Raw genomic sequence first — 26653 nt, 5'->3', positions numbered from 1 at the left:
AGAGTCCTGGGTGGCCAAGTCGTCTAAATAGGTCATCTGCAGCGGTGTCTAGCCTGTCAACACTGAAGTTATGAGTTTGAAACCTCTTCCTCGTGCTCTTGGTAGGTGCATTCGACTCCGATCTTAAAATTGCCAGTTTTCCTGCCGAAGGTCGCTGGTTCTCTCTCTTTCTCGATACTTTGGCATGTTTAATAACCTTAACCGTTATCTTGATGATTTTTTTTCGTTAAATAATCAAGAATTCTCTAAATATACTGCTGAAATTTATCCAAAGGAACTTACGTGTACTTTAAATAAATCAAATATTAACAGCAATAACTGTCCTTTCCTAGATTTAGATATGTCAGTATTACACCAGAAAGTCTACACAAAAATTTACGACAAAAGGGATGATTTTTCTTTCCCTATCGTTAATTTTCCCTTTCTGGACGGTGATGTTCCTTTGGTACCGTCTTATGGTGTTAATATATCCCAACTCGTTCGCTATGCTCGTGTCTGTAGTGACGTTTTGGATTTCAATGAGCGTAATCTACAATGTATGTATTACTAATTAATTATTAAGTCAGGGATTTTGTTACCACAAATTACTTAAAACCTTAAAGTTTACTCAATTCTTCCATAGATACAAAGATTTGGTTTGTACCTGTAAAAAACTGATTTCAAACGGTATAGCACATCCTAAATTTTACGGTGATGTTGTAAACCGAGCCCGGAAATTTAGATACGATCCGGGTAAACTTATCAATCCTTTAAATAAACTTATTCTAAAAGGTTACCTATTCAACACTGTAAAAGAGAGGCGAAAGATACCAAAGGGACATTCAAACTCATAAGTCGAAAATAAACTGACAACGACATGGCTAAAAAAAAGACAAACAGACAAACAATAGTACACAAAACACAACACAGTAAACTGAGCAACACAAACCCCGCCAAAAACTGGGGGTGATCTCAGGTGCTCCGGAAGGATAAGCAGATATGTAATTCTTTAAATATTGTGTTTATTGGTATAAATTTTGATTTTGTTATCAGTAAATTAAAACCATACTAAATACTACACATATGTACTTTCACGGTACTACAATCTGTCGATACCTATAGTTTGGCATTGTACAAGGTCATGTTTTTTCTCTGACTGTTAATGACGTCTTTATACTTAATCCATTGGATGTTGGATGTGTACTGATTGATATTTCAGTCTTAGATGCATGATTTTTTTATTAGTTGTTATTGGCTTTGAACTAGCTGTTAGTAACTGTTAGGTAATCTGTACTTCGTGTCTTTTTGTTGTGGGGATGTATAAGTACCCGTCCACGTCCACTCTGTGTTTTTTTTAGATGTATTCCTATTTGTATCCATCTGATGAGGTAAGCCTTTTTCAACTGATTTTTATATAGTTTGTTCTTATGTTGTACTGTTACACCACTGTTCCAGGTTAGGGGAGGGTTGATCGCTCATAAACATGTTTAACCCCGACACATTCTCTATATGTGCCTGTCCCGAGTCAGGAGCCTTTAGTTCAGTGGTTGTCGTTGGTTCATATCTGTCATATTTGTGTTTCGTAAATTGTTTTGTTATAAATTAGGCCGTTAGTTTTCTCAATTGAATTGTTTCATATTTTTCATGTCGGGGCCTTTTTTAGTCGACCATACGGTATTGGTTTTTCTCATTGTTGAAGGCCGTACGGTTGCCTATAATTGCTTACATCTACTTCATTTGAACTAAGGTTGATAGTTGTCTCATTGGCAATCATACCATATTTCATTTTTATATTAATACGCCAAGAGTTTTGAAAGTGGTGTTCAACAATATATATCAATCAACCAATCAATGTACATGTACACAATCATTTTACATCTTCTTACATGTATTAATGTACATACATGTATGTCAGTGTCAATTCCATGAAATTGTAGCATTAGGGAAAATATGTATATGCTTCAAAATTATTAATTAAGGGATACAGTAGTATTTTTAAATTCCATGATGCTACATGTATATGAAAATACTACAACCTCACATACATGTATTATTTATCACACACCCTAGCAAGACTAAATATACACTACAACCAGTGAATCTTTGGCACTCCCTACTCTTGGAAAAAACGGGGTATTTTCCGACCCATTTGGTTCACCACAAACAATATTTTTATATATATAATAGTATAATAAGTAAGGGTATAAAAGGTTACAGTTGCCAGTTCTGACTTTTTCACAAAATTTGGGTAACTAAGAGAAAATAAACAATATCAAAATAGCGCATTCTTAGAAAATTGAGAAACTTTCAAGACCATACGTTTTCTTTTTTAAAAGTAATTATGTTGAAGGGAAACTTCGAAATATAATTAACGAACGTTTTCGCGAGGTAGACACACTTGACTGTTTCTAAACAGAAAATAATATTTTCAGTCTTGATATCCTGCTATTATTCTTCATTATTCCAAAGTAGTCTATACGAAAGCAGTGAATAAACGGAGTAAGTCAGAATATGACCGACCTACCTGGTTTTAGGATATAAAAAGTCAATTTGATAATTTTAAGACCGGATTCGTCTACCTCACAAAATCAAGTTAGACACTATAACAGCAATTAATAAGCCAGAAGCATGAAGCATTACAAACATAAAGTTTATGTAATTACTTCTTAAGTATGGAGGTGTGGTGGATATATGGTACTTTATATTTGAAAGCTTAAGACCCATCATCTAATAAGAATGCTGGTTGTCCATACTTTCAACTTCTTGTGTTATATATGCAAGCTACTTATTGTTCTCATAAATACATGTACCTTTGAGCAGGAAAAGGCCAATTAAATTATATGATAGATTTTCATCCCCGCCAGCCCCTCTGAAATCGTCCCACCCCGATTTTTTTGATTTTTCAAAAAGTTACGATTTCCGGATTTTGTTCATTTCTGTTACCGGTAACCGCCGATAATTTCGTTTCATTCATAACTTCCTGTTTAAAATTTCGTTTTTCGTATATCTTCGAGTAATTTAACCAAAATAATGAAGTCGACATATTCTGCTGCTTTATGATGACAACATTATCTTCCAAGAATAGATACAGATTACGAGAAGGGCATGAAATATTCGGGTTACGAGTATTAGACGGTGTCTAAGAACGCAAATCGCGGCGCAATGTCATAAAATTCAGTGATTAGAAAACCGTGGATTTTTTTTATTAATACAATGACTTCGTGTCAGGAAATTTGGACTGTGAATGATATCTGAAGCGCAAGAATCATGGAACACATTGGTACAAAAACATGACTGGAATAAATAAATTGACATTAGCAGGAACTTGTCCGATTTATGACCGTATTATTAGTTAAAAAAGTTCGCCAACGAACAAACTGTATTATAAGCAAGTCCTTAGATGTACCACAAGGCTATCGTTTTTTTTGTTGACAAAAAGCAAACACATTTTGTCCCAGTTCCTCAATAGAGTCATTAAACAGCTTCTTTTTGTTAAGTCCATGTTTTCAATTGTAATTATATTTGCCCCTTGCATAATAATCTTAAAAGCATCAACCCTAGTATTTTCAACACAGTTTGAGTTTTCATGTCACTCTGTACTCATAATACTTGTGTTCCATACCAATGCATATACTTCATTTTATCAAAATAAATTTGATGTAGGTAGTCTAAAAGAGAGCACTTCTCCACGGTTTTGATATTAACTAAAAATAGGTTTCTAAAACGGCAATTACATGTAGAACAGTGGTTGCCAATCAAAAATATGTATTTAAGGATCTGAAAAATTATGTAGAACATTATATATACATATCATAAGCTTATTATTATCCTTGCATATGAAGAACACGTCAAAAAGGGGTTTCGGAGGAAATAAAAATCAAAAAATAAAATCCTCCCACCAGCCCCATTTTTTTTCAAAAATCTGGATAAAAATATACTTATGAATTTTAATTGGCCAAACCTCAACAGTAACATCACGTATAAGCTGATTTGTGACTTTTTTGTTTGTTACATGTTTAAAAATGAAAATAACAATTTATTTTGGTTCGACCGTAGCGCTTTTCTGGATCACGGTACCTTCACCAGGAACGCCCAAACCCACAATTGTTAAAGTTAAGGATGCATACGTACTTGAATAGGTGCGGATCGATCTATATGACAAAGAAGGACATATAGCTAAAAAGGTTGGAAACTCACTTTCATTATAATTCCTTAATTTAACAACGTCGAATTTAAAAAATGTATGTTATAAATCATGTCAGTACCTATAAGTACTGACTACTAAGTTGGTGATTAAATACCCTCGGGGGCCTCCAACTAGCAGTGGCATCGACCCAGACTGAGTGGTAAAAAGAAAACAATACTTTTTTTGAACAAAGTATTTGCATATATTCGACAAAACATACATGTAAACTGTATTGTAATATTCTCCAATCACAAATAATTTGTAGTTCAATATTATGTAAAAACATATAATTAGCTAAGTCTCGTGGAGGGGGGATAGCACTTACTATGTAATGAGTGGTAGGGATGAGCCGCTGGAATATGTTACTTTTTCGAACTTAAAAATATATGATTAGGTTGAGAAATTAAGATGAAATATATCATAAGGCTGCTGATTAAATCAAAATTTTCTAAAACTAATCACATTTCGTTATTTTTCACAAAAAATAAGAGATAAACTACGAGCAGACAATGATACAGCCCACAAAACACTACTACTAGGTAAGGGTTGTTTAACGACCTTGACTTCCCATTAGGGTCTCGCACGTTCGGCCCTGGTTTGCGCCTTTTTGTTAAAACACTACACGTAAACTAAAAGATTGTGCAATCCGAAAATAGTGGATTTTTTAAAAAAAAATATTGGTTAGTAGAAACATTTAAAAATGCTATAATGTGATTACTTCTACTATGCTAGCAATAATTGTGCTAGGTCATTATTTTCATATCATTTTTTTTTTAACTTATTAAAGATATATTCTTGCTTGCTTGAACATTGACTTTTTGTGCGTAAATGTTGTAAAACACAAAAACCGCTCACATATTTTTTTTTGGCGGATTATTACACGAAGTTGTTAACCGATTTATTAAGAAAAACTGTCTTATCAATTTGTACGTTGTCTTTGAAAATAAGAGTCATCTATAAATCGTTAAATAGGAATAAACCTGTTATTAAATAAGTTATTGACTTTCTTGTCAAATGAACCAATCTATATTCATATCACGTATGGACAGATAGTGTTGTGTAAGAATCTTAAATAACAAATGAAATACACTGCGAAGTGATATCAAACACCGAAAGTTCAAAAGCACTGTCAAAAACAGGAAAATATGACGTAAGAAACGTAAATCTACTGTCGATCGTATGTATGTATAACTGACTTATAAAATGTTGAACCGGACAGAATTTACAACCTCTAGCGCAATGTGGAGGATGTATACATGTTTTGGGTTAGGTTGGGATTAATCTGGTTAAAGGAGTAGGTCCAGTAAGACCCCTTTTTGGCCCCAAAATATAGCAGTTTTACAAAATTGTTAAAATGTAAACTTTAAGCTATTTATTGGAAAGTAGAATACTTCTCTTACCTAAATATGGGCTGTTTTTGACAAAATAATGCACAGATATCGGGTACTAGCATCATTAAGTCATGCTAAATTGCTGAAATCTTCACAATTTTAGCATTTGAGTTAAATTTTAGACGGTTTCCGTCTTAAATGAAAGTGGCCGCATTTGTGTTCAATCTTAATATTTAAATGTAAGTTGTATTTGATGATAATACATAACATATATAAAGGTTGAGAGTGAACACGGATGCGGCCAATTTCATTTTTGACAAAAACCATCTGAAAAGTGACATATTATGGCATATTTGACAGATTTTTCATATTTAAGCTTGAATTTGAGTGTCTTTAATGACTAAATCAGTTCAAATCTTTCACATAAACTAATTGAATCGATCGAAGTAGACACTTAAATGTTTAAAAAGTGTCCAAAGTTTTTCGTCAGATGAATCTGAAATTTGAGGCCAAAATCGGTTCTTACCGGACCTACTCCTTTGTAGCATCTTATAGTCACCAATTCAACCATTGTTCACATATCTTTGTAGACAGACTCACTATAGATTTTTTAAGATCAAAAGTCGTTGGTAGATGTAACATTGTAATTGACTTACTAACCATCTATCTTTGAAAAGAGATGGTCCCACCGTGCGATGGAACTTTTGTATTGACAGTTCAACAGTTGTATTACCTATATTTTAACTATCCTCAATCGATTTCTATAGTTTTTGCTTTTAAAGTACTTTTTATATTGAGAAGATGTCGTCCTTAATATTTAATGATTTAATGTGAACATCGCACTGTCTCTTAAAGTAAACAGTATGAGGGATAAATAAAAAATGTCCTCGAGATCATTGATATTTTCAAAGAGATAATGACCAGCATTATCTCCGAATAATCACATCTTTAAGCTTACAGCAATATTCCATTCTCTTAATAATTTGTTTATTTATTATTCATTTACTCAAGGTCATGAATATCAAAATCTATAACAGATATTGACTGACAACACCGTAAAATGAAAAACAAAGCAACTACAGTATCCATACTGCTTCCTCTATCTTTAATTGATCACCAATTGTACGCAAGGGAATTGTTGTGACATATAGCACCCTGTATCGTGATTGTTCAAAGGGGGCTGTCGTAACAGATACAAGCCTCTCTCGTCGACTGTTCACTAGGTTTTTCGGTTGTCACAGATACTAACGTCTATTATCAATTGTTCACAGATTTTTTTAAAACAGATTCCTACCTCTATCATCATTTGTGCAGTTATTGAAATTTATTAAAATGTACTTTAAAACTGGCTGTTTATATATATGTTTTTTGAATAACTGGTTTTGTTTCATTTTCCCCCTTTGTTTCTTCTCTCCCTTTTTTCTCAAATTTAAAAAGCAATTAATAATGATATAAATGAATAAATAAATAAATAAATACAGACCACAAAAACACACAATTCAAATTGCATTCATGTATCCATATATGTTTGAGATGTCTCATATTTTTCAATCTTTAATGCAATCTTAGTCGACGTATGGTTTGTCATCATTCTGGAGATTAGCATTAACATTTTTCCTTTTTAAAATCTTTATAAACATATCAGAATCCCATAAAGTTTCTCCCAGAATAAACAATAACCTTTTCATTAGTGTAATCACGATTTGTTTTAAAGTATATGTAGCAATTGATTGAAAGGTAATAGGTTGCATCTAACGAATCAAGACATGAAAGAGCTTAATTGAGGGAATGAACAATTTAACCATCTGTATTCGCCCACGGTTTTTCTTGATGTCGTGCATCTCATTCATTAGCCTTCTGAATTGTTTGTAATCTGTATTTTTCTTTCATTCCTATCGGTAATTACTCCGTAACTTGTTCTTTATTTTTGACTGAAGATTTTTCTTACTTCATGCTTCTGGTGTGACTCATATTCATATATTATTTTACTCAAAACTGAATATTACAAATTTGAGGCTTTCGGTCTATGCAAATGTTTATTGAGAAGAAAAGTATGGCTTACCAATCTGGTGCACCTGATACATGGGTAACTTTCAGATTTCATGAAATATTGCTTCGACTTAAATTTCAAGTGTTATTAGTTGTTTGCTTGTCTATGTATCTTTTAATGTTCCACGGTTGTTGTTATTTTTGCTTGTAACACGATCTTTTTTGGTAAACTTCTAGACTCAACTATATATTATATTTTCATTGAAGGAAAACTTTTAAAGTCGGCTGTTGTAATGATGAAAATTTGAATATGATAATTTTTTTATCGTTTTGCAATTAGTTTATCAAAGTAGTTACACCTTGGAAAAATCTGTCAGACAAGTTTTTTGTCATGTTCGATTCTGTAGGCACGAACGTATAGAGTGTGTGCGCCCAAAAAGTCGGGATATAATTACTACATCATATTAAATCCTTTGGAAATTTTAAAGGCGAAGCACTACCTTTGGTTATAACGAAATAAGTAGTCCCTTTAACATATACAATATGCGCATGTATGTATCTCACACAGCCTAAACTGGACTGACTCTTCTGTTTAAAAAAGAGGAAATCTCATATTTTCATACTTCAGTTAATCCTTGAAGTTGAATAAAAGGGGATGTGGGGTATTATTGATTTCATATATTAAATAATTGTTCCAAAATGAGGTCCCTTTTCCCTTAGACAAAGTTGACCTTAGACGGTTTGGGATGTCCTGTTAAACCATTTTTGGTATTTGTACTCTCAAATATTTTGTATACATTTGTATTTTAATGATGTACACCTCTAAGGAGCCAAAAATTTCTAGAATTAAAATTTTTTTCTTAACCTGATTTTTAGGTTTATATGACTGTAAGAAAGTAATTGATGAATAAAAAATCATATGGTGGTGCACTTTTTTTTCCTACGGCCATTTAAAAGTAACCCATTTTTATGATTTTCCCATTTTTCATCAATTTTTACCCATTTTTTGGGCTATTATCATAAAAAAATCAGTTTAACAATTAAACTTTTTTCATACTTTCACTTAAGATGAAGTGGACCAATCTAAATAAATTTAACTAAAAAACCTATAGGTAGGTGTTAATATAAGAAAGTTTTATATTTTTTTTTGCTTTTTCGTGTCAAATTGACCATGCTGTAAATTTTGTAAATTTGCATGGATTTTTCTCTTCTTTTTTTTAGAACAAAAAGCATATTATATCAACTTCTTTGTTATGAATGATTGAAAAAAATACATATTTAAGAATTTTGAAAAGAAAAAAATGATATGGGATGTACTTTTTTTTTGGTAAAATCATTTCTTTATACACTTCACCAATTTTCTCAACATTTTGGCTGATGACACTGACCGGATTGCTAATAAAAATTGAAAATGTTATTACTAAAAGAAATACTGATTGTAAGTACATTATTTTTTTCACATAGTTTAGTTTGATTGTAATATTTTTTAAATTCATTTTTATTTTCCACTTGTATCAAATGTTTTGGAAATAATTCCCAAACGAGATTTTAACGAGACTGAAACATCAGATGGATACATCCTTAAGGCCGAAATCCAAAACTCTTGAACTTATATCCCCAGAAAAGGATATGTGTGGGGTTTTTTTTTGTGCTCGTTCACTCAAAATGCAAGTGAGCAAAGAGTTGCTATCCAAGGATAAGAATTCAAATCCTTTTATATAGCTCCCAGTTGATGATATTCCAGAGCTTCGTTTCCTATCATGATTTCTTTGATAGAGAGTTCAAAGAACTTGCTGTATATATAAGGAACCTATTGAATCAAGGGTTCCTAGTGATAAAGTTGAAGTCATACTTTCGAATGTTTCTCGAATGAGACTTAACACCGGTATTGTACTTACCATGATCAACACAACGGGTGCCACATTGGAGCAGAATCTACTTAGTATACCCTTGCAGAGCACCTGAAATTACACCTACTTTTTTATGAGTTGCGTGTAGCTCAATCTTTATTTGTCTACATACAGTGTTTTGTCGTTACTTTTTCGTTTTTGCCATTGTTTTATAGGTTTCTCTTCGACTTATGAATTTTGATTCTTTCTTTATCTTTAATCTCTTTTTTCTACATATATTTCTATCACTCAGTCGAAAATTAAAGATTTAATATTCGATTTTCCAACATTTATTTAGACAAATCTGATTTATTGCGTTATAATTTTTACACGACAAATAGATAATTGCAAATATAAAATTATAAAAATATCCATAAGGCTTTAACTTTTACTAATTTATACAGGTTCATTAACTATCAACTACTTACTCAATAGTCTAAAATTATGTACTGATCATAATTCATTTGTCTATATATGAGTAGAACAAACCAGTGGCGGATTCAGTGGGGCCTAGAGGGCGTACCTTTGATTGGAAAATAAATCATTTTTAGCATAAAATCTTCCAATTTTTTTTTCGACTAGCTCCGCTCAGCAGCATATATTCCGTTTTATATATTTACGTACATATTTACATTTACCCCTCCTTTTTCTTAAATCCTGGGTCCGCCCCTGCAAACTATAAAACTGCTTCAAAATGTAAAATCTGGATGTTTTGCCTTTACCAATATTTAACTTATATTTGTGGTGAATGCAATCAATTTTCAGTTATCATTGTATTATTTATGTGATAATGAATTTCTGCTCGTGACAAATTAATCAATGAACAATTCAAGATCCATTAGGAATGATTCTTCATGATGATAAAACTTATTGATAAAGCCGTATAAATTATGTAATATAAGATCACATGGTATGATTATTCGATCATATAAAACTGAAAGCTTCTTTGTTGGCTCGCTTTAGTCTCCACTGACTTTTGTCCAATTTCGTTTTGAGAATGACTGAACAATGTCCAAGATTTCAAATTGTAATTTTAGGAGCAGGCAGTGTTGGGAAAACTTCCATTTTGCAGAGATATGTGTCTGGAAAGTATTCCGAGGAATATTCAGAAACTGTTGAGGAAACATATTCGCAGCCGTATTATATAAATGGCAAAAGACAAAATATAGACTTTATCGACACAGCAGGGAGTATACCATTTCCAGCGATGCAACAAATCTACATGTCTCAGGCTACTGGGTTTGTTCTTGTTTATTCTATAAACGATAAACAATCCTTTGACGAAATGAAGCTCATTTGGGAGAAGATCAAACAAGCTCGGAAAAGTGTTTTAAACATTCCCGTTGTTGTTGTCGGAAACAATCTTGACATGGAAAATGTTCGGCAGATCGAAACATTCGATGCTTTGAATTGGGCTTATGATGAGAGTCTTGGAGGTTGTTTCCTTGAAGTCTCCGCAAAGACAGATCAACATATCAAAGACGTTTTCGAGATACTTCTTGAGCAACTTGGAAATAAACGATCTGAACAGAGAGGACCGTTTCGCATTCGTTTAACAAGTCTAAATAGAAGACATTACGATTCTAATGACACCAGACGGAATTCAAAAACAAGAAAAAGCAAGTTAAAAAAATCCCAAAGTTTTACTACAGAGAGATTAATTCCTTCTGACAAATATTTTCAGGACTCTGTTTTCGATGATTACAAGCAACAAACAATCACACGGATACACAAACATGTACGGACAAGAAGATGCTCTTCAATAGAAGATCGTAACAATTCGTTATTTTGTCAGACTTTCAAAACTTCTCCAGAAGACAAAACTGTCGACCAAGAGATATTTTTATTCAATGGAAATAAAAACATTCATTCAAACATGTCAGAGATTGGCATACGAAACCATTATGACTTTAAGAATAATTCATTAACTAAAACTATGTCGTGTGAAACTGATGGCAGTAATGTAAAGACTCGTTTTTCTAATATCGTTTCAGCTTGTCGGCTTGTACGAAAATATTGTAATAAATGCCTCAAGTTGTCTTCCTCGAAAGGTAATCCATAAATCTTTTGTAAATGTTTTATTATATAAATGGAATAAACTATTAAATGTGTTTGTTTTGTATACTTGTTTACTTCATTTGTTATTGTTTCTTATGATTTGGTTAAATTAAGGCAGTATTTTGTAATGTCTCTGTTAGGAGAAATTAAAGATGGCCGCCAATGTTTATATTCAGTCTTTTTCATCTGATTATGACTTTATTGCCGTCAAAGATAAAATTCTCTTTCAATGTCTATTACGCAGATTTTGCGCCTTGAGGACGAAATTGCGATTCATCTCGTGCACTATTTCGTTTTCATCTACGGAAAAAAACATTCAATTTACACTACAGAAAAACAATTCACTAACTTATTTTGATATATGTATTCTATCATTATTTGTACTTATACGAGCAACATGACGGGTGTCACATGTGGAAGAGAATCGGCTTACCCTTCCGAAAAACCTGAGATCAACATTGGATTTTGTCGGCATTAGTGTTGCTCAGTCTATTTTAGACTTGTGTTGGTCTTTTGGACATTTTTCGTGTTTTGCCATGGCGTACATGTAGTCAGTTCCTTTTCCACTTGTGAGTTAAAATATTCCTTTGATATATCCCGTCTCTCTTTTAAAAAAAAGTTATCATATGATAAAAATAAACAAAATATACTGCAGATGAAATCGCAGAAAAAATATATACATGTGATAAATGTTTAAACGCGATGAATTACTAAAATATGAATAAGCTACCTTCGAAAAAATTAGCAAACATGTCCCGTAATCGCAGTACGCGTTCGGGTTGGTAGTAAACAAAATTGTTTATTCTATTTGGAATTGAGATATAATCATTTTTGATGAAATTACTTCTGACGTACTATTCGATAAATGGTATGGTTTTGAATTATAAAGATGATATATATGATACTTTTCTCGATATCTTGGAATACATGTAAATAGAAATTTCTTTTGTGTGTGCTAATAAGCCTTATGTGAATCTCAGCAGATTAGTACTTTGGCGATGCATGTAATATCGCTTCTTTATTAGTTCTTGTCCAAACAGTTGTCATTTTATGTCCCCCACTCCCGTTATGTCGACAACACATAGATGCAGCCTGAGAAAATGCAAAATAGTCCCGATGCACTGTTTACTGGGATGATCTAACATCTAAATACATTTGTACTTATGAATGCACGATTAGTTGATAAGACAGAGAATAAGCTAGCTAAACAATTGTGCCTTGTAACAGGACACCCAAGCCCATCTGTTTCAAGGGATTTTTTCAACGTTTGGAGCACCCCGGAGCACCCCGATCACGGGAGATAGTATTTCATAAATGTTCCAATAACATGCAGAGGTGAGATTTAAACAAAACCCCAAGAATTTGTCTTCCAATCGAACTGAACTATATAACGATGGTTCTCGGTTCTTTTTCCCTAAAAGCCCATAGCTTAAGTCTTTCGTAATTTCAAAACTGTCTTGTGTGCTTGTTCTATAAGTTCAACATGTTTCTCGTTTTAAACAAACATCTTGTTTCTAAATTACCATTCTAAAATAATTACTTTATTTTAATACACTTTTCATAATTATACAAATATATCGAATGTTCTGAATGAAATGGGTTGATTGAAGAGGTTATTTACAGTAAACTTTTACGGTTTCCTAAGCTTTGCCAGTAGTTTATCCAAAAACTGTAATTTATAAGGGACAAAGGTGAATATATGTAGAAAGATGAAGAGGTATAACCTTATTTTGATGTTGTATTTTTTTCGATTCCCAAACAGTCTAAAAAATATGAGTTCCGATCTCCGGAACTTTATCTGTGAATTTTTCTAAAGATGAAAAATCCATTTCGTCACATTGACTTATTTTTCCCTTTTTTTACATTGTGAGTCGTAATTTAGTATTTATATGGACATATTTTATTTTAATTATTGATTTTTTAATATTATACCTTAAACTGTTGAACATTTAATATAAATCTCTATTCGTAATGTATTGTGAGTATTACTACACATTGGATAGACACAACTTTACCAACCGAGACATTTTTAAGCTTGTGACTTTCTGTGTAGCTGGTCTATTCTTGAAAACCGTATGATGAACATTTTATGTCTTGTTTTTTTTTATGTTGTTGGCTTTCTGTCTCATAGGCGTATATATTACCCCACATCTCCTTTTATTCATAAATAAGAAGAATTGATTTTTACTCATAATTATACATGTAAAATTGAGAATGGAAATGGGGAATGTGTCAAAGAGACAACAACCCGACCATAGAGCAGACAACAGCCGAAGGCCACCAATGGGTCTTCAATGCAGCGAGAAACTCCCGCACCCGGAGGCGTCCTTCAGCTGGCCCCTAAACAAATATGTATACTAGTTCAGTGATAATGGACGTCATACTAAACTCCAAATTATACACAAGAAACTAAAATTAAAAATGATACACGACTAACAAAGGCCAGAGGCTCCTGACTTGGGACAGGCGCAAAAATGCGGCGGGGTTAAACATGTTTTTTGTATATGTATTTACATTCATAACTTATTTTCGACGTTTTACTATGTTCATGGTTTGATCTGATAAGCGACTATATAAACATTTGCTGAAATGTATCTTTTTTTTCCCTTGATATATACATTGTTCTATGATTGTGGGGCTATATAGATAATATATGACACATTTGCACTTTATAATCTGGTTTTGTTCGTTTGTTTGTACATAAACGAGTTCAAATATTACTATTATATTAGCTTTTGAGTTGATTTTTCAATTACTGATGACTTACAAAGAAAAACCTTTTCATTATACCAAAACAATATCGTTAAATATATATATATATATATTAAGCATTCCACGACACGGATTTGGCATAGTTATTAGAATTGCACTTGAATCGGTTGTCTGAAAGCAGACCAAGTTATTAGTACAAAAAAGTCATATATATTAAAATTTACTGTTGGCACTTCACAGTTTTCTTGATTGCCAGATGGGTAATTGACATGTTTTTTCAGCTCTTTTATCTAAAATCAATTCATTTTTCATTAGCACATCCTTTGTCAACCAGAAAGAGTAATTAAGACTCCATTTAGGATTATTAAAAATTATTGATAAATAAATGTACTTGTAAACAACGAAAATAGCAAAAGTACCAAAAGAAAAGTGAAGACCTAGTTATGCGTCATATTTCTTTTGAAGACTTGACGGATTAATGAATAATTTCCTAGCTGTGGCGTTATTTTTTTCCGTTTCTTATCAGTCATTTATTTTAACAGAATGTCGTATTTATTCAAAACTACCGAAGCAGATATTAAATGTCGGAATACACGTTATAGTATCCATAAAATAGATATTAACTTTTTCGAACTATGAACATCAAAATTATTTATTTTGTAAAAATATTTCCTTTCTCCTTTTAAACTGTATACCTAACAACAAAATTATTTTCATTTACCTGACTGTGTTTAATATTATTGTAAATTTCGGATTTTTGTTAAAGGTTATTGTTGTTTTTCTGAAATTGTTTAACATTTCACAGCGGTATAATACTGTTACTACAATTATTCATTCCTTATTTTATTGATTTTGTATTTACATTGTATCATAGATCAAACTTATTCGTTCAGTGTATGTTCACTTGTGTTAATATGTCTTTTGATTGAGTTAAGCCATTTCAATTGATATTTTATAATGTGTCTTTCTATGTTGTGATGTTACGCTATTGTTTCAGATAAGGGTGAAGGTTTGGTACCATTAAAACGTTTAAACCAGCTGCAATTGTTTGCACTTGTCCTAAGTCAGGAATCTGATGTTCAGTAGTTGTCGTTTGTTGATGTGGTTCATAAGTGTTTCGCGTTTCTCGTTTTTTATATAGATTAGACCGTTGGTTTTCCCGTTTGAATGGTTTTACACTAGTAATTTTTGGGGCCCTTTATAGCTTGCTGTTCGGTGTGAGCCAATGCTCCGTGTAGAAGACCGTACTTTGACCTATAATGGTTTACTTTTATAAATTGTGACTTGGATGGAGAGTTGTCTCATTGGCACTCATACCACATCTTCTAATATCTATATAGTGCATACAGTTGCATGTATATAACTTTTATTTAAGATAGAACTGTTCGTCCCGCTTAACTCCTTTTGGTGTTCTTTTAATACATTTCTACGTTGAATGAACTTGATTTGCTTCTTTTTTAGTATATATAATAACTTTTCTCTTACATATGCTCCGTAATTCTTTAGTCGATTTCTTATTCATTTCTACAGGCAGTTTTACTTTTATTTATTGTGAAAATAAGAACACAAAAAAATAAAATTATATTTACTTTATCTGTAACTGTAAAATGGAAACAACATTTTATAAATATCATGCGTAAAAAGTGTGTTTTTTTTTAGATTTTTTCCTTTATCAGGAACACTCAAAGAATGCCAAGCAATTTTAAGAACCGAAACAGTTGGAAAGCTATATGACCAAAAAAGACTTAAAAAATAGCCATATCCATCTAAGGTCAACTTTGCCTTAGGGAGTTGAAACCTAACTTTCTTTACAATTTCTAAAGTTATAAACAGACACTTTTAGAATGCCGGGTCTGTTATAAATCATGTCTGTACCAATGTACTGACCACTGAGCTGATGATTAGTAGCTCAATGGTTTTAATAATAAATGTATTGTGATAGATATTTGACATAAATTTTGGATATAGATGACGTTACAATTATTCCTTTGATTTTATGTTTCAAATGTGTCAGATAAGTACTCTAATAAACTATTAAACATATCTGTTCTATAAAACTTCGGCTGATGCCAGACTGACCTCCAGTTGTATGTCTGGCAGAGTTTAACATAAGGTCTTAGAAGTTAGACAGCGCTCAACCTGCGTCAGCAACTTTATTTATAACTCATAAAGCATATATTCTTTTGTTTGTTGCAATCAGTTAAGGGTTACTAGGACACTTAGAAATTAGTATATAAACTGATCAAGACGTTATAATATTAATAGCGAGTTTCTTGATGTTCTAGGTTGGGTTTCTTTCCTGTTGTTGTTCCCGGCCTGCCTCTACATCGGCAACAACGCCCGGCCTGCCTTTACATCGGCAGCAATGCCATACACCATCAAAGGCATTGTTCTAAGATAGTTTCCCCCGAACATGTAAAAATCAGAACCAGCTCTCACAGATGTAGTTCGTCTGTTGAGAGTCTGAGGGAAAAGAACAGTAAGCAGACCATGTTACATTACGCAAATATCAACCAACTTCTTATTACAATATATGGTAGTCATTCTTTTTATTACAATAATTGGTGGAGTATTCGTTTATTCTTTTGTTACAATAATTGGTGGAGGCCCGTTAATAAATGCTGGACGACTTTTAAAAGCTGACACAATACATCGACATCCAGACCTTACAACATGCTAGCGTTTCGACAATTCGAACAGGAATATTTAATTTGAACATTATTTTTGTACCGTTCGGACTATTTAATTTTATATGTTTTTCCAGTAAATGATTTATTTGTGAATTAATCAGAATACACCATTGAACAACGACACCAGCTGAATATCAAAGAACATATATAAATATAATGCATTATTTTCAAAGAAGAACTTTTATCAACATCAGTGACATTAATAACTTTAAAGTTATATTGTTGTGTATTTTTATTGTAAACATCTTTCATGAAACTGTGAGTACATCAAATGCTTATTTAAAATCTATTTTTAAGATCAAAATTTTAAATTTTAAATTTTCAGCTATGAAACAAAATGTTCATTCTCGTTTCACAAATCGTATTGCGTTTCATGTCTTAAAATTTTAAGAAAATCTTTACTCAAATGCTGTTTGAATAAGTTATAAAATTATTTTTTGATAAAATGTTGTAAAATTTATTCATTTAAATCATCCATTGAATAACTTTTCAGAATGATGTTAATTAGAACTATGTTTGTATTTCAAACGCTTGTCAATATTATCATTTGCAATCAGTCATCTTTAAGATTAGGTTCAACTTTCATTTAGGGTTACATAAAGTAAATCTCCTTGTTTGTAAGTTACCTATTAGGAACAAGTTAGACAAATTCTTGTTGCCGTTTACTGTTGGATAATCTAATACCGGTACAAAGTAATAATAATTTAATATATATATATATATAGGCAAGCATATTGCATAGGCTACCTGAATAGCAGGGACGCCACACAAATACTTAATATAAAGGGCTACCTCAGGAGCAGGGACGCCACAAATACTTAATATAAAGGGCTACCTCAGGAGCAGGGACGCCACAAATACTTAACATAAAGGGCTACCTCAGGAGCAGGGACGCCACAAATATTTGATATAATGGGTAACCTCAGAAGCAGGAACGCCATAAAAACGATTAAACAGTAACTTAGAGACTGAAGTAAGCAATTCAAATTCTGTTAAAGTTTTATTCTAGTCTTTTCATATTTCATATATTTTTGCAACATTTTGTTTAAAACACTTTGCATATATTTTTGATTAAATTTCATTAACTGTAAAAATAAACGTTCAATTGTAAGCATGCGGGTAACAAACTTTCAAGAACAACGATTTAAAATTAATACCAACATATTGTAACATCATAGACATCAATTGATTTATAAAGAATTACAATAAAACTACCAATTAAACAGTATGATTAACATGCAGTCTCAAAAATGAAAAAAAAAAAAAAAAGAGAAAAATATTTAAAAAAATAAATTCAAGTTATTTTTTATCGCTTAAAATCAAAAACAAAATACTATACTTTATTTTTTTTTGCATCGCAATCTTCTCAATTGCTTGTCTTCTATATTGTTTTGAGGTTTAATATGGATATTAATTATTTATTTACGTTAATAATTAAAAGTTATAAATCCATTTTCAGATTAATATAGTAAACATAAAATTGTATGCGATTTCTTTAAAATATTTTTTTTTTTTTATTTATTTAATTTTGGAGTCCAAAATTTCTAAGGAGAGTGATATATTGTGATAGATATTTGACATAAATTTTGGATATAGATGACGTTACAATTATTCCTTTGATTTTATGTTTCAAATGTGTCAGATAAGTACTCTAATAAACTATTAAACATATCTGTTCTATAAAACTTCGGCTGATGCCAGACTGACCTCCAGTTGTATGTCTGGCAGAGTTTAACATAAGGTCTTAGAAGTTAGACAGCGGTCAACCTGCGTCAGCAACTTTATTTATAACTCATAAAGCATATATTCTTTTGTTTGTTGCAATCAGTTAAGGGTTACTAGGACACTTAGAAATTAGTATATAAACTGATCAAGACGTTATAATATTAATAGCGAGTTTCTTGATGTTCTAGTTTGGGTTTCTTTCCTGTTGTTGTTCCCGGCCTGCCTCTACATCGGCAACAACGCCCGGCCTGCCTTTACATCGGCAGCAATGCCATACACCATCAAAGGCATTGTTCTAAGCTAGTTTCCCCCGAACATGTAAAAATCAGAACCATCTCTCACAGATGTAGTTCGTCTGTTGAGAGTCTGAGGGAGAAGAACAGTAAGCAGACCATGTTACATTACGCAAATATCAACCAACTTCTTATTACAATAAATGGTGGTTCATTCGTTTAGATACAATAAATGTGCATTACCATTAATACCATCAGATAAGAAAGCAAGCCTAGTACCATCAGTTTTAAAGAAAACTACAATCAGAATACTGTAAATAAGACTCTTGAACGACCTTCTCGATAATACTACATGTTCATGATCGATTTGTTTTTATTTGCCTCAAAGGTACTAAAATTTCATTTCTAAAATTGACACTATATTTTCTTATATAAGGGTTTGGCTTAGTAACTGGAATCGACTAGAAATTCGTTATCAATAACAGTTTTAATTGTGAATAAAAGGCGATGAGGGGTTTATAAGTTCATGTGAATGGCAATGTAACAGCTACACAACACAATGAAAAAAGATAAAATGCATCAAAAAAATGTACATGTCGATAATCGTCTCTACCATGTGACATGCTGTAAATCGTCCTGGAACATATAAACTGAGTCTACCAAATGTCTGCCACGAAGACACAATTATTGAAAGGAAAAACAATCACTAAAATAGTATTAGAGACAATGACAAAGTTTCCGACAAACTAGGTATTTGAGAACTCGGTTTTCCCCTTTTTTCTTTATGTCCAACAGTGAGATGATAAAATCAGATCAGAATTTTCACTTCGGAATGACAATTTGTTATTTATAAGGCGGCATGAGGATTTTTTCCTGACGGAATATTCATTAGAAAATTTACAGGGTCTCGCTTATTTTTCTTGCGCGGTTTTACGCGAAAATTTATTTTCAATTATGTAAATCTTTATCACCTGCTTTTTGTAGTTTCATACCGTTTGGGTAAGGTTATTTGTTTTGCTACTTTCCAGGCCATAATATTCATTTTCATTTTCAAAATCCTGCCGTATGCACCCACCCCTCTTTCCCCCCTAAAAAAAAACCAAGATTACAAAGGATCGTCCTCTTAGGATTATATTAGTACAGACTTAAGTTACATAAGACTAAAATTTAAACATTTGCAATAATAAAGTAAAACGATATACAAATTAACACGGTAGGTATAGTGTCCGGCTGGGATCGTGGTTTTTCGAGTGATTTGATCGGGTTTTTTCGAGTGTGACCATTTTTTTTCTCGAGTGAATATGATCAAAAATGTAAACAAACAGACTTCCTTTCTGGTAAAACGTGAAAAAAGATGCTAGAACCTTATATACAAGATCATAGAAGGTAAATTAGTATTTTGATAAAAAGATATTATCAACCCTGTATTATTTTGTTTTAAAACGTTTAATTTAGTCTTACAATGCTTTATTCTAAAATATAGATTAAAGCCATTTTTAAACACATACCAATGCAAATGTCAACGGAAATGTGCAATTGGCGTCTACATATCTTAGATATACAGCACTTTTCTTGATTTTGCATTGAAAAGGACATTTTGGAGAGTAAATTTGTATATGTCCGTTTTTTTTCGAGAGGAGTCCGTGTTTTTTCGAGTGTGTCCTTGTTTGATCAAGTGAAAAAACAAAATTCCTATGACTTACAATGTAATATGTCAGTGCATTTACGTTTAAAAAAAACAATGAAAAGGTTCAAATAAAGTACTTTTCAAAGCATGAAACAATGCAAAACCAGTTTGATAACGCTGTATTAACACGTACATTTCATAAAAAGTCATCGTTCATTTGCATTCAGAAATCTTCATGTTAGTGTACCGATATGGATTTCATACAGTAAATAATTCGTGATGTAAACAATCTTTATGTGAGCTAAGACATGTTGGACTGAGATGTACGTACACATAGTGCGTACAGCGGGTAAATGTGTTTTTTTTACAGAAAATATATCCTTAATGTTTCGTTTACTATTTGTCTTGATAGTAATATTAGCTATCTTGGTGTAATCAGAAGTGTACAGAATTTTACACCGGTGTTGAAAATCTATGCCCCCTGAGGCGCAGCCAAAGGTCGTATGCAATTTCAACATCAATATAAAATTCCGTACACCCCTGATTGCACCGACAATTTGAAAATTTTATTACTATGCAATATTGGAGAATATTTTTTTTCTTCACTGGGATTTTTTTTTTTGGCAAAAAATTTCCATTTTTTTTTTAATATAAGTCCCTTGCAACATATCTTTGAAGGGTCCGTAGGTGGCCTGTTGCAAGGCAAAAATTCTGTCCATATCCAATATATTCTCATTTTAAGTAGCAGTCTAAATTTCCCGATCTTTACAGATCTTTTACTTTCCTCTGTTACAGGACCTACTTACTGGATTTATTGGTAACACTCAATCATTTAGAATTGTTCGTTTATAAATTTAAAAATTATTAATAAGCTAAGGTTTCAACTCCGTCAGGCAAAGTTGACCTTAGATGGGTTTAGCTATTTTTTTAGGTCCTTTTGGTCATATAGCATAAAATTATAAAGTGTTATTTTCATTTTTTTATTAGATATTCCATTCAAATCAAATGTGATGGTATTGTATTGTATTTTATTTTTATTTTATTTTTTTTGGGGAGTGGGGGGCTCTTTTAGTAGAATATTTGGGTTTATATTGAATTTACTGATTGTTTACTCCTTTTCCTTAGTTTTCTTGCTCCTGTTTATTTTCGTCAGTCACTGTCATATGTACATCAAACATAAAATGTTATTGACTGTAAAACAAAGGTAGCATGCAATGAAATAAAAAAGATTATGAGTCCCTGTACTCGGTTCTTAAGACCGTTTTAAAAAAGACCCATTGATTTCTTATATATCGTAATAATGCAAGGTTATAGATATTATAAAATGTTTTCAGAACAGAAATTTATCATTAAATTGAAAATGATTAAACTTGATCAACATATTAATCTGTTTTTGTGACTTATTGAGAATATATATTATTGTCTTTCTCTTAATTACAGTTACAAACTAGAAAAAGTCAGTTTTTAAGCCAAATAATGTCTTCTTTTTTATTCACGTTTTCTTCAAAAAATCACGGACCATTTGTTAAAAAACCCGGACGTTTTAAATGTTGCTCTCAGAAAAACACGGACAACATAAAACACTTATTGTAAGTGAACTAAAAGGAAATTAAAGGAGTCTTTTGTGTTCAAAACATGTATAGCATTCAGAATAAGATGAATAGTCGCGAATAAAACTATCATATAAAATAGCAGTAAATCGATCTGATCGCATGAGTAATTCACTCGAAAAAACCTGATCTACACTTGAAAAAAGTGGACTGATTCACTCGAAAAAACACGATCTCGCCGGACACTATGCCTACCGTGATTAATGTATGTTTTGAAATTATAAATGCTCGCATTTATTGTATACTTATTTTGATGGAATAAAAATCGTGCTTTCAAACGCTTAAATATCGATCGCTGTTTCTATATCAGCAATTTAAGATTTCAAGGACAACTTTGGTTAAATATATATTCATTTTTTTTAAAAGAAAATCTTTGTGTGGGAGATTGTAAGTGGTATATCCATATTGCTGGACGACTTTGAAGAGAGAAAAAAAAACATTTTTTGAATTTATCATATAATACCACCAAAATGTATATCTTAGCATTCTGTATACAATTTTAAAACTTTATCCATGCACCAGTTTTGACCATTTTGGTACTCCAGGAAAATTTACGTTTATATATATTTTATTGCAGATACCAAAATAATCGAAAAGTATGCGGGGTGTAGAAATGTAAAGTATGCCATCACAATATAGGGCAGTTGTTAACAACTAGCTATATAGTGCAATAACAGATTTGTTAATGTTAAAAAAAATTATGCCATCACTGATCGATTTATCGACCGGTTATTATGTTATCGATAATGCATATTTTAAGGTGTAACAGTTTCTTGTGGTAAAGCACACCGAGGGGTGTCATGATTTATCAAATGAAAGACTTTGGCCAATCCTGGCACCACGAAGTGTGTTATACAACAAGAAACACCTTAAAATATGCATTATCTGACTTATATACCGTCAAAAAATATTATTTTCTGCAAAGATTTCTAGGAATTGTATCATATTTTACCGATCACTTTGAAGTGGGATATTCTTTTCTTAAACGTTTAGGTATAACAACGCCCTACGGCTCATTTTTAATGTGAAAGAAAACCCACTAATTAATCTAGATACATGTATAAACGTTAGAAATCACTGTCCAGTTACAATATAAATGATATATATAATAATTGCATGAAGCAAGAAGCAACTGAATTGTTTTAAAAGATGTACGAAAAATACAAGTCACTTTGTAAGTAATTTATCATATAATCTATGAAAAAGGGATGCTGTGTTTTTTTTTTCCTTTTGTTTCATGACATTTTAAAAATGATACAAGACTAACAAAGGCCAGAGGCTCCTGACTTGGGACAGGCGCAAAAATGCGGCGGGGTTAAACATGTTTTTTGAGATCTCAACCCTCCCCCTATACCTCTAGCCAATGTAGAAAAAACAAACGTACAACAGTTCGCACAGTAAAACTCAATTTAAGAGAAGTCCGAGTCCGATGTCAGAATAGGAAACAAATACAAAACAAACAAAAAAGTTTGTCTTTCCTTGAGTTGTTTCCCTTAACAAAAAAAAATAAAACTGAAAAAAAGTCGGTAATTTGAAAATGCACTAAAGCTTTAAAAATTTTCTGCGTTCCCCCTAAACATAGTTGAAAAATTTTATTATGCACCTTTGAAAATTAAATTCTCCCAACCCATAGAAAGTTCTAGAATTTCACATCACACATATTCAAACATTGTACTGGGTTCTAAGATGCAAAGATATAACAAACTGTGTATAACGGTTGTGTTATCTGTAACTATTCATCAACCACAATGGCCCTTTTTTATTCACGAGTGCAATAAAGTAAAACTCCATGAATCTTACGGGTAACATTTTCTACATTAACAATAAAAACGTCTTAACGAAATGTAAACAACCCCCTCTTTCTCTGTGGTTTTGATTGAGATTTCCAATACAGATTTTTTTCAGATCACCACAGTACTGTCTTGTGATCTAAAACTCGATTTTATTATCTCAGTTGTATTACGCTGTTGTTGTCTATAATACTAATCAGTAGTTTTAAGTGACGTTTTTATTTTCGTTATTTAGAGAAAACAATCAACTGTTTCACCTATTTATTTTATAAACACTAAGGAGAGGTTGCGACCAGAGCCTAACTTGGCTATAATATTGCTGAAAATTAGTTCTACAAAACACACATATGCGAAGTTGTCCACTAGTAAGCCTAAAAAACATGAACTCGCAACTCGACTTTTTTTACTCGCAACTCGACTTTCAGTTACTGTGAATATTCCTAGATACTGCAAGTAAACTTGTTTTTAAGAAAATCTGTCTCTATAGCAACAATATAAATAATCGCAATGATATGAGAATGGTCTTGTATTCAACAAACTAACAAAACATTATCGGTAAGATGCTAGATCTTACGGTGGTTTCTTTGAAATTCATTCCGAACGGACCAATTCAGAAAGGGTATAGTTGCATTGTTAAATGAATTCACGCGTTACGGATTGGTTCAGTCATTTTTTTCTGGGTAGATTTTGACTGTGCAATGGAATAAATAAGGACGAAAGATGTATTTTCCATTTGATCAATTTGTCTTTCCATATGTTTTATATATTATAGTGTGTGTTTCTTTACAGCCGAGAACCCCGTGGTGACCTCTAGATGTGTATTTTTGGGTGAACATAGATGCATGGTTGTTATATATATCATGGATTTTTTACCCAATTTTGATTTCATTCATATTCTTATGAAGATGAAAATTCCTAATATACATTCACAGCAGTCGTCTGTGACACTAAAGTTAGAGTTTTGACACATTAACAGAATAGTCAATGAAACAAATTGAAACATCATGGTTAAATTTCCCTTGTTCATGTTGCGTTTCGTGACCACAGATATTGGCCATCTGTCAGTTATTTATCTATATTAGTTACTTATCAATTTTCTTACCATGTGCATGTCCTTACCACAGACATATACTAGTAATTAGAAGCCTAATAATACTAGGTACCAGTCACAGACAAAAGTTCATCTCTGAATTGAAAAGTCATAATAATACCAACTTCTGACTCAAACATTTTAGCTGGTGGTATATTTAGTTATATAAACATTAATTAATGCACAAAGCAACTAAAGAAAAAAAACTACAGAATAAAAACTAATACGATAAAAAGATCCATAGGGTTATACAAGAACGATATATAACCAACCAAGCCCATTTTAACTTTGTATCTTAGAGTAGCTTAGTCTCAAATCGGACATAAATGTATTTAAATAAACTCATCATAGATACCAGGATTAAATTTTGTACGCCGAACATGCGTTTCGTCTATAAAAGACTCACCAGTGACACTCGAATCAAAAAAGTTTAAAAGGCCAAACAAAGTACGAAGCTGGAGAGCATTGAAGACTCAAAATTCGGAAAGGTTTTGCCAAATACAGCTAGGGTAATCTATTTCTGAAGTAGAAGTCCTTTGTATTTCGAAAAATCTCAAAGTTTGTTAACAATTAATAAATGACCGTTTAGGAATTAGGGGCCAAAAGAGTCCCAAAACAAGCATTTTTCTAGTTTCAGAACAATAACTTGTGTATAAGTATTTTGATTGATCTGAAATTGTACCACAGTAGAAGTTTGGGATTCATTTTGGGGGTACAATGTAATTGCCCAAACCGTTCAGGAATTAGGGACCAAAAAGGGGCCAAAACAAGCATTTTTCTAGTTTTCAGACAATAACTTGTGTTTAAGTGTATAGATGTCTCTTAAATTGTACCACATTTTACAAAAAGAAAATTTCTTCAAATAGTATTTTTTTGGGGGGTAAACAAAATTTTTTTTTTGGGGGAGTAAAATTTTTCCCTCAAGATTTAAGAAATTAAAAAGAAAATTTCTTCAAAGATTTTTTTTTGGAAGAGGGGCGGGGGGTAAAAAAATTTGGGGGGGGGGCAATTTTTTTTCCTCAAGATTTAAGAAATTATCAATTTCAAAAAAAAATGGGGGTCATAATTTATTTTGCTAATTTTTTGTATATAGTCTGAAAACAGATTTACTAAGTATTGCGCAACAGCACAGTGTATTGCACAACAGCAAGACATCTTCAATTGAATATAAATTCAAATCATATAACCAATTTCAAGTTCTTTGACTACATTTATTCTGTGTCGGAAACCTATAATGTGTCAAATATTTAATTACAATCCAAATTCAGATCTGTATCAAGCTTGAATATTGTTTCCATTTTTGCCCCAACTGTTCAGGATTGGACCTCTGCGGTCGTACCCAGCTGCGCTCGACGAAGCAGTTTATTATACCTGGGTATACAATAAAAAAAGTTCTTATGAAGAACTTTCATTTCACAATTCAACACTGGTGTTGCTGCGAGTTGTCAAATATAACATTGATATAATTAATTTTTTTTTGTAAAGAGGGGGGTGGGGTTCAACATTTTATTTTTATGTTTAGTGTTGGGAAATTAAATTTTTGGGAATTTCGGCAAAATAAGTTTTTTTTTTATTTTGACAAAATTTGTTTTTTTGTAATTTTTGATTTTTTTTTTATTACTTTTTGCATTTCATTTTTACTTTTAGCAGTTATATTTTATTTTTGGTGGAATTTACACTACAACCGTTTTTATTTTATACTGAGTCACCAAAACGTCCATTACAAATCCTAAGACCTGTTGAT

General features: G+C 31.9%; 1 protein-coding gene across 1 annotated transcript; it reads left to right on the top strand.

Annotated features, from left to right (window-relative positions):
• The first annotated feature begins 10353 nt into the window (after positions 1-10353).
• LOC127700777 (GTP-binding protein Di-Ras2-like) lies at positions 10354-11562 on the top strand. Its single transcript, XM_052204434.1, has one exon. It carries the CDS (start codon positions 10372-10374, stop codon positions 11434-11436), a length of 1065 nt encoding a protein of 354 aa, XP_052060394.1. The 5' UTR covers positions 10354-10371; the 3' UTR covers positions 11437-11562.
• Positions 11563-26653: the final 15091 nt, after the last annotated feature.

Source organism: Mytilus californianus, unplaced genomic scaffold, assembly GCF_021869535.1.
Source record: "Mytilus californianus isolate M0D057914Y unplaced genomic scaffold, xbMytCali1.0.p SCAF_1, whole genome shotgun sequence".
NCBI classification, from domain to species: Eukaryota; Metazoa; Mollusca; class Bivalvia; order Mytilida; family Mytilidae; genus Mytilus; species Mytilus californianus.
Note: the sequence above shows the minus strand (reverse complement) of the source record. Positions and strands in the feature narration are given on the sequence as shown.